This window comes from Nicotiana sylvestris, chromosome 6 (genome assembly GCF_000393655.2).
Source record: "Nicotiana sylvestris chromosome 6, ASM39365v2, whole genome shotgun sequence".
Taxonomy (NCBI): domain Eukaryota; kingdom Viridiplantae; phylum Streptophyta; class Magnoliopsida; order Solanales; family Solanaceae; genus Nicotiana; species Nicotiana sylvestris.
Window position 1 is genome coordinate 8381311 of NC_091062.1, and position 9793 is coordinate 8391103.

General features: G+C 36.7%; 1 protein-coding gene across 4 annotated transcripts; it reads left to right on the top strand.

Moving 5' to 3' along the window:
- Positions 1-1275: 1275 nt before the first annotated feature.
- LOC104215454 (casein kinase 1-like protein 4) lies at positions 1276-8932 on the top strand. Of its 4 annotated transcripts, none has more exons than XR_708199.2 (17): positions 1276-1638; positions 1748-1788; positions 2435-2504; positions 2609-2757; positions 3199-3294; positions 3389-3459; positions 3647-3708; positions 3860-3923; positions 4026-4110; positions 4219-4345; positions 4476-4552; positions 4752-4806; positions 5046-5185; positions 5338-5500; positions 5637-5818; positions 6620-7581; positions 8393-8932. XR_708199.2 is itself a non-coding variant. In XM_009765266.2 (15 exons), exons 1-14 carry the CDS (start codon positions 1563-1565, stop codon positions 5491-5493), a joined length of 1269 nt encoding a protein of 422 aa, XP_009763568.1. In that variant the 5' UTR covers positions 1276-1562; the 3' UTR covers positions 5494-5500; positions 5637-6203. The 4 variants fall into 4 exon arrangements, 1 of the variants encoding a protein (XP_009763568.1); XR_708200.2 differs by having other exon boundaries at positions 6620-6828; XR_708201.2 differs by having other exon boundaries at positions 6620-6759.
- The last annotated feature ends 861 nt before the right edge of the window (positions 8933-9793 follow it).

Here is a 9793-nt window from a genome sequence, read left to right on the forward strand (position 1 = left end):
TGCATAAAGCCCTATCAATTCTGTTCCATACATGTCCATTAGTCCAAGTAAAGAACCTACCAGTAGCTTTCATATCCACCAGATTAAGAGAATCAATAGTATGCTAGAAATCTCTAGTTTCTGCCTCAGCCACTAGTTGTCCTCCAATTCTATCATCCAAGCATAATGGAGTATTAAAATCTCCTGCTAGGCACCAAGGTCTAGTTATGTTTGTGCCAACAACCCATAGTGCTTTCCTTTCTTCAATAGTATTTCTAGCATATATCACAACGAATCAACATGAAAACAAAGAATACCTATCCGCCAAAAGACAATGGATGAACTGAGCATTAGTTTCTATGATAGTGACATTAATATGGTTCTGCTGCCATAATATCCAGATTCTCCCATTATCTGCCTCAACATAATTATTAGCAAATGTCCATCCCTTTGCTACTCTAGCAATACTACCAGCAAAGTTATGTCTTCACCATAGTTTCCAACAAACCAGCAAATACAATATTAAATTTCTTAAGATATTTACACATTTCCCCTTGTTTGAAGGGCTTATCCATGCCCCTCACATTCTACACTACACCATTTATTGAGCAGGTATTTGAGTTTAAACAACTTGAGGTCTTCTTCTTCTTCTTCGGGTGACAATGATTTTATATGGTGTTTTTGAACATATCTTAAGGTAGTTTATGATATTTTACAGTGGCGACCTGTTGTGGCGCTTATTTTTATTGGCCTTAAGTGCATGAAATCATTTGTTGCACTTCAGACCTATTTGACCTTAAGTGCATCTGAAGTGTAGATTTTTCATTTCAAACCTCTTTAACCTTAAGTGCATGAAAATATTTATTGCACTTCAGACTTATTTGGCCTTAAGTGCATCTTAAGTGTAATTTTTGCAATTTAGACTTAATTGACCTTAAATATATTGCACTTCAAACTAATTTATTTTTTAACTTCAGACTCGATAAGTTTGAAATTGGTCGTAAAGTGGGTAGCCTTATAATTTTTTTGCAAAGTAGGTATAACTTCAATTGTGAACTCAAAACTGGGTATAGATGCAAAAACCCCACAGGAATGGTTGAATTCACAAAAAAAAAAAAGAAATTTGCACAGGCTAGGCCCAGATCCTTAACCAAAGTCCAGCCCATTATTTCAAATGGGCCAATTAAACTACATTATTCAGTCCCACGAAAGTCAAATCAACCACAATTTGGTGATCCACGTGGAAACTTTATCCTCTTTCCTGATTTGTGCGCTCGTGAACCGTAACGTAATCACAGCGCATATACACGAAAAAAAAATACTCTAATCCCTCACCTCGTCAGTCTTCACCACTTCATACCTACCCCCGCCCCCCCCCCCAAACTCCGCCGTCTTTTTCACCGGAAAATCCTCACGTTCTTCGCTGGCGTTATTCGTTTTTCCGGAGATAATTTCAATTACAAATCCTTCTTTTATTTGTGTATTTCGATTTGCGACTACTCCGAATCTTCAAAAAAACACCTTTTGTTTTTCATGATCTGGAAGAATCTGATCTGATCTAATCTGAGCCGTCGATCTAAGCTATGGAAAGGATCGTGGGAGGTAAATTCAAGCTTGGTCGTAAAATCGGTAGTGGATCGTTTGGTGAAATTTTCCTCGGTAAGTGTAATTTATATGTTTTGAGCATTATTTTATTAATTGAGCTTGGATATTTTTAAATTTGATGTGATTTTTGATAATTATGTGTGGATTTGTATTTGTTTTGCAGCTACGCATATTGATTCGTTTGAGATCGTCGCCGCCAAAATTGTGAGTTTTTATTTTTTTATTTTTAATTTGCTTAAAGGCCTTGAATTTTGTTGATTTTGTTTTATGTTTCCTTTTCATGTGATAAGTGCTGTGTGTATCACGAAGTTAAACTAGTTAAGTCTTATTATTATTGGAATTTTGTACTTCCTTTGTGGAATCCTCATTATGTGCATATGAGATTAAAGACAGCTATTTACCATCCGGAGAAGTAGCCTGGTGGTCGGTGAAGTGGGAGGAGAACCATAATACATGTGCTGGCGGGAGGTAGTAGGTTCCCGGTGGAAGTGTCTGGCCCTGACACCATTGTTATAAAAAAAGAGAGCTTAAAGACAGCTATTGTGGAGTCTGTCTGCTATATATGATAACTAGAGTTTGTTAACTATTTTTAAAATGTAATCTTACTAATTTTTCCTAGCCAAAGCATTTAATTTATTAATCGCGGACTCAGATTTCCTTGATTACAGTTATAGTAGGATGATCTTGGAGTATTTTCACGGTTTTCTGTGTTTTTCTTCTTCTTCTTTTTTTCCACTTTATTCCACTGGTTATTTGCATTATTAGTAACTTTTGCTTTTAATCTTATTGTATTCACATTTTGCTGGGATCTAACATGACTCCTTCCCCCGAAAATAAAAACTTTTTGCAGGAGAATAATAAGACTAAACATCCTCAACTTCTGTACGAGGCCAAGTTGTACAATATGCTCCAAGGAGGAAGTATGTTTTTTACTGATTTTTTTTGGGTGATGCTGATGTATATTTTGTGCACTTTATGGTCAGAAATACTGATAATGTGTAATTTATTATCTGTACTTTTCTAGGTGGGATACCTCATATAAAATGGTCTGGTGTGGATGGTGATGACAACGTTCTGGTCATGGATTTGCTGGGTCCTAGTTTGGAAGATCTCTTTGTCTACTGTGACCGGAAGCTTTCATTGAAGACTGTTTTAATGTTGGCTGACCAGATGGTAACAACAGTTTCCCTCAACACTCTTATAACATTTGTGTGACTACTATGTTTCTGTACAATTAGAACCTGTCTGCCAATAGCTGCTATTTCTACCTATTGGACTCCCCCCTTCCCAATATTCTTATCCATTATGGCTCTCAGCAATTCTTTTTAAGTAAAATTGTTGGGGATACAGTCTAACATAACTGCACCAAAGTCTATGTTTGATCTGTCTGATTTTTGTGTCAATGATTTTCATGTCACATAGATATTGGTGAAATATTAAATCTTGATATATTTTTTAAACAGCACAAAAAGATTGGTGCCTTTTGCAACATGTTCAATTTATTGTTTGAACTTTTTTTTTGTTAAATTAAGCAATTTATTGTTTGAATTTCTTGCTGGCTTTTCCTTTTTAGCAGCTTGGCTAATCAGGTTCTTGTGCCTCTCCTATTATCAGATTACCAGAATTGAATATGTACACTCTAAAGGCTTTCTACACAGGGATATTAAGCCTGACAACTTTCTGATGGGTCTTGGTCGAAAAGCAAATCAGGTACTCTACATTCCACCTCTTTTTATTGGTTTTATTGTTGGGTTTCTTTTTCTTTTGTTCTGATTAAATGCTATTCTCATTGTGTAAATTTCAGGTTTATGTTATTGATTTTGGTCTTGCTAAAAGATATCGTGATGCGACTACAAATCGCCATATTCCTTACAGGTATTAAGTTTTTGAATCTTCTAATCTGAACTAATTTCATCATTTATCATTTACCTTTAAGCTTCCAGGTACTCTCATGAGTGTTGATACCTGATTGTAAGTTTATTTGGTTAAAAGTTCGAAAGAGAACCTCGATCATTCTTTGAAATGCTGCACTATAGATCTAAGTATCTTCTCTTTTGTGCAGAGAGAACAAAAATTTAACGGGAACTGCACGTTATGCCAGTTGTAATACTCATCTCGGAATTGGTAAGCACAGATATTCTTTTCCTTGCTTGTATCATATCCCCCAGAAAGAATTTGGAAAGAAAAATAAGTAACCATTATCCTGCCTGTGAGAAAGAAAGTTATTAAAACAGAACCTCTCTTAACATTTAAATCATTTTTGTATGTTATACAGAGCAAAGCCGGCGGGATGATTTAGAATCTCTTGGATATGTCCTACTTTATTTCTTGAGAGGCAGGTGCGTGTTCTTTTCTATTAGATTAAACCTTTTTTCTCTTTGGTCCTTCTACATGCACGTGTATCAAATATTCTTTTGACCAATATATTGGTTCTTCAACAGCCTCCCATGGCAGGGTCTAAAAGCTGCCACAAAGAAGCAAAAGTATGACAAAATATGTCAAAAGAAGTTATCAACTCCTATTGAGGCACGTGTACACTGAATAGCTTCCCAAGCCACTGCTCATTGTCTTTTTTTTTTCTAACAGTATTTTTAAGGTTCTTATTCTGACTCTTTGTACTGTTTATTGGTGAAGGTTTTATGCAAGTCTCATCCTGTTGAGTTTGCTTCGTATTTCCATTACTGTCATTCGTTGACATTTGATCAGCGGCCTGATTATGGATTTTTAAAGCGCCTATTCCGTGAGCTGTTTACCCGTCAAGGTATGTGTAAGTTAAGCTACATCAAGTCCTTGGACAATACCATCGTTCTCTGTTAATATATCCAACTGAGCTGATTACATAAAAATCCGTTGGCAGAAGTTCAACTGACGTGCTTCTATGTGTCATGCAGGATATGAATTTGATTACATATTTGATTGGACCATCCTGAAGTACCAACAGGCACAAACAAGTAAACCACAGCACCGGGTATCATTCTTAGCTTGTCATATTTCCTGAATTCATTTTGACTATGATTAGTCACTTCTCAATTTGATGACCCACAATACTTTGAGCCTTGTTACTTTCCGTTTCAATGGCCTGAATAATACAGTTTTTAGTCAAGGATAGCTGCATGAGCTTGGTTTTGTATAAGTTTTGATTTGAACTAGCGCTGTTATTTTTGCAGCAAGTTGTCGGTGAGAGCAGCCGGGCAATTCCAATGGATGTTGAAAAGCGTCAAGGTTAGTAACTGAGTCTCTTACCTTTTCGTGATTGTTGCTTGCATTCTCTGGATTCTACCAGCAAAAATTGCTTTCCGTGTTCTGGGTTGAGTGGTTATAATCAAGCATTAAAGTGTAAAGGACTGGCAGATAAATTAAAGATAGAAGTATGCTAGTGGAAACATACTTGCATTTTTTGGATGTCAAGTCACTTTCTGTTGCTGTAATAAGATTAATTTGCTGAGCTGTTCCTTCTACAGTTTCTACAGGCAACAATGGACCTTATGTTGCTGAGGTGACTGATCGCATTAGACCGAACAATCCTTCCAGTCCTGGAATCCGTATGCAATTTAAATCACCAACTAACAGGAATTTAACTTCTGCCAATCTTGAGAGAAATGTAAGTAATACTTTTTCATAGCCTTGTTTCAGACTTTCAGATAAAGTTTTCTTCGCTTTTAGCATTGTCTGTTTACCATGTCTTATCATTATTCTTCTTTCTATTTTCTCAGCCCAAGTAGGCTTTTCATTAACTTCCCTTTCATCTTGTAGGTACTAAGTAGTGCACACATGCCATCTACTTCATTAGCTCCTGTTTTACCAAGAGCAAAAGCCACAAAACCTGCAGTACCTGCTGAAACAACTCATGATGGTGATAATGGCAGCAGCTGGATTTCCTCCTTGCGACGTATTTCTTCTGCAAAGTGATAAAAAGGTACTCTTCTTGCTCTACTCTATTTTCCTGTGTCTTTGCTTTGGGGACGTGTGGCATATTCCTGGACATCGCAATTGTGATTGTGAACAAGAAGCATTTCAATTCATGATAACAAGATCCTTTCTTTCCTTTTCAGGATTAAGATGAAGGTGACAATTGGGCAGCTCATCCTTATTCTGTGATTACAAGCTTGTATGGATGATTCGGGTGGCTGATCAGGGCCCTGATTTTCGCAATTTCACAAGCTGAAGAGGGTGTGGACTGAGCTGGACATGAGAGCAGATGGCAGCAGCTGTTTGTCTTTCTTTGGGAGCTCGGGTTAGATATTTTTCCTAAGATGACTATAAACGAATTGGTCCATCCTTGCATTAAGATCAGGGTGGCTCCTGTCCGCTGAAAAATGAAGCACTAGCGACACCTTATGTCTCTTTTTCCATGTAAAATAGATCATATGTGATTTGTCAAAAATTGTGCAGTTCCGTTTGTGCATACATTGGTGGTTATTTTCTTCACTTGATTCATCACTCGCAAAGTTGCATGTGTTGTAATCTTTATCGCTTAATTTTGTGGTGAGCTAATGAATTGTTACAAACATGTTGATAATGGGATTGTATCTCAGAAATTTTGAGAAGTGTGGAAATGTGATATATCAAAGGCAGCACTTCCTGTGTTCTCATCAGGAGTGTGAAGTTGTGATGTAAAATTTGATTTATGGACTTCTCTTTCCCCACCACCCATCCCACTCTTATGTTTAAGTCTTATTGTTCTTTTGAACCCTGTAGCCATCTGGTCAAAATAGGTGAGCTTGTCACCAGGTAATGTTATATTGCTAGTTTTGATTTGGTAATTTCCTGCGTGTTGATAGAGTCAGTGGTTTTTTAACATCTTTATGTTCTATAATGCTCTAAGTTTTGGTTAAAGATGATTCCTCTATTGACAATAGGCAATTTTGACCTCCCAAATATCTTAGTGCATAGACTTACACCTGGACTGTGACTAGCCTTCAAAATATTCGGTTTACGATAAGTCTGACCAAAGAATATTGTTCGTGGGCTATTTTGATCAAGTTATTTGCAATCGGCTTCTCACTTATGAGTCATATACTTTTGCAATGTGCAGGATTTCCATTTGAAGACGATATGCTATGAGATGTGGTTTCAGTCGGAGTCATGGCTTCCTTGGATTTGATCAAGTTCAGAAGAGCAGGAAGTAGTGATTGCATTAATTCGTTGATTGTGCGATGGATCGAGTATGTAAAGGTCAAGTATCCACTGGCACCATATCATTAAACAAGTCGAATGGTTGCTTCGGCTGGCTGACAACTCTGGGTACCTTGCTGCCCGAGCTTTTATTCCTTCTTTCGAGTGTCTTGTGAAAGCTAGACTTGCTAGGCTCGAGAGGAAGTTACATTGACAAACTGTATGCCTTCTCAAGTGCGATCGGGTAATATCTGCTATAACCAAGAAGCTTATTAAAGCTGCAGAAGGGGAAAAACTAGGGTCCTCTTAATTGGCTTGAACTGAATCTCAGGTCTTCTTGACTTGTCACTTGTCAGGACCTGTACTGGGATTTGTGCTGATTTCATTCTCAGCAAGGTTTTCCCCTGCTGTGCTGCTGGAGGAATAATTGCTTACACATTTAAGTCCTAAGTCCTAGGATATATAGAAATCAATAAGTGGCTATGAGCGGTGAAATCCTCGTCTCGTGCCCACCCATTTCTACAGTTCACCATTTATGCCTGTGTTTGCACCCTTGGTGCCGACATGGTTTGTGCAGTGGTTTAATAGGCAACTATGTTATATCGTCGTGCTCCTGACCAGAGACACTGGATTCTCTTTCAAGCAGCGTCTTTCCTGCTTCCAATTCATGGACGCCTGCCTGTCTATTCTATTAAATTCGATATTTCAACTGGATCTTGGAATTCTGACATCACTCGTGCTATCCAAAGAGAGCAACTTCTGTTTTCTAAATTTGGAAACCTAATATGTCATTGTCTGTGATTGCTGTTAACTTTGAACAATGAGATCTGGGGAAAGCTAATGTTCTACGCTCCGACACAGTAACTGATCACGCCACTAACGGTAATGCAGGGTGAAATCTTGTCTTATCTCATGAAAACGGTGTTGCTTTTTACAATGGGCGTTGTTTACTGGGGAGGTTAATTAATTTTTTTTTTTTTAAAAACAATAGAACGTCAGTAGAAGGGCGATTCTATTTCTTGCATAAAAAATGGAATAAAAATGTTTCTGGATTTTCTGTAAGAAGATATATAGCCTGTTTGGTCAAGCTTCTAAAAATTACTTTTAAAGAAAATGCTTTTGGTGAGAAGCAGTTTGTGTTTGAGTAATTAATTTGAAAAACACTTTTGATTAGTAATTAGTGTTTGGTTAAACTTTTGACAACTGTTAGGTGTATTTTTTTCAAAAGTGTTTCTCAGAAAAGTGCTTTTTGCTTCTCAAAAATTGCTTCTGCTTTTCCTCAAAAGCACTTTTTTTCCTTCCGACAGCTTGGCAAAACATCTCAATTTTTGGCCAAAAGAGTTATTGGCAAAAAAAAAAAAAAAAAACTTTTGGCGCAAAAAAAAACTTGGGCAAACAGTGTAACTTTTGGCGCAAAATCCTGGGAGATCCTCGTTGTTGGTACTGATGTGGAGCTGTTTTACTCTGTGTCACCTTATTCTCTGCGTGTTAGTTGTTTTGTATAACCTGTTTTCCTTCATAGTTGTATTCATTATTTCTGTTTAATTCATACTGTTGCAAGGCTTATTATTATATTTTATCTCAGCAGGGCCCTGACCTTCCTCGTCATTACCCGACCGAGGTTAGGTTTGGCACTTACTGAGTACCGCGGTGGTGTACTCATGCCCCTTCTGCGCATGTTTTTCATGTGCAGATCCAGGTACCTCCACTCAGGCGCACTATCCTTGAGGCAGGGAGAGCTACGGAGACTTCGAGTTACATCTACAGCGTCCACAGACCGAAGAGTCTCCTTCTTTACGGAACACATGCCGGTTTATTAAGTCTCGCTGATCGGTAAAACAAACTTTTGGCGCAAAAAAAACTTAGCCAAACAGGCTAATAATTATGTTGTAACTTTTGGTTGAAAATTTATAAAATTTGTGGAAGGATTTGAAATAAAATTTTCACCTGTTTCTTTTAAAACAGACGCATGTATTCTCCTCTTCAGTCTTCTCCAGTTTCTTTCTTTACCGGACTACTATATTATTCTGCTATGGTTGGCGGGGCTCTTGGGTGGTTGTGAAGCAGTAATTCTCCCCGCTTGAATACTGAGTCTACTACTCTCCAGTGATTGCGAGATATTTTTCATACGTTTTTTTTTGGAAATATTTTTTAGATGTTCTAATATGTGTAAGCAGGAGATTCATTTATAAAATTACCACAGTATACTTTATACTTGGATGTTATTCTTAAACATCACAGTAAAAAACTTCCTCTGTTTAGTTCCTATACAATCGTTCACTAACTCCACATAAGCAGGTGATAACTTTAACAATATGAAGAGAAGATAAATTGTCATATTAGAACTATAATGATATACATTCAACATGTGAAATTACCTTGTAACAGATCATGTTTTAACTCGACTTTGAATCAATCATCTTCTGTTTTACTGATCTGTATTTTACCAATATCTTCTTTTAATCACTTAGGCGTAAATTGCGATCAAGGAAATTGATATAGACTAATTAAAAAGAATTGAAAAGAGATAATTAAATCAACGACATTCTAGTGTGAATTTAAGAGATAGTTCAGCAAGTATAAGTACAACACTCTCATGTAGTTCTTCCTATATTTGCTTTTACATTTTACCCTTTTCCTCTACAAAAATATGTTACTATTTCGAATGTAGAGGGCTAAATAAACAACAGCGTGAAATGTTACACTATCTAACAAATAAACAATTTCAAGGGAGGGGGCTAAAGTTTGAAACAGTAGAAGAGCACACAAATAACTAGTATAAGAAAGACGCCACGTCACTTACTTTAAGATTAGAATTATATAGATATATAGAATACTAAACGTCAATGATAACTCAGAAAAAATTAAGATCTTAAGTTATAAGTATTATTTTTTTTAAATATTATTATTGCAATTTAACTTATTATAATATGTTACTTAATCACGCTGTTCATATTGATCGTCTATTATGCCCCTCTGCATCTAGCATTGGGTAGACCTCATACAATAACTGTCATAGCTCTACTATATCTTTTGTTTTATTTCCTCTGGAATATGGATCTACTATCGGAAATTTTAGTTATCATTTATTTTA

Bases quoted from the DNA above. Each gene is read 5' to 3' on its own strand.
- LOC104215454 (XM_009765266.2), top strand. From the start codon at position 1,563: ATGGAAAGGATCGTGGGAGGTAAATTCAAGCTTGGTCGTAAAATCGGT. The intron at 4,346-4,475 runs GTATGTGTAAGT...TGTGTCATGCAG, and splicing joins TGAGCTGTTTACCCGTCAAG to GATATGAATTTGATTACATA. The intron at 4,807-5,045 runs GTTAGTAACTGA...TTCCTTCTACAG, and splicing joins GGATGTTGAAAAGCGTCAAG to TTTCTACAGGCAACAATGGA.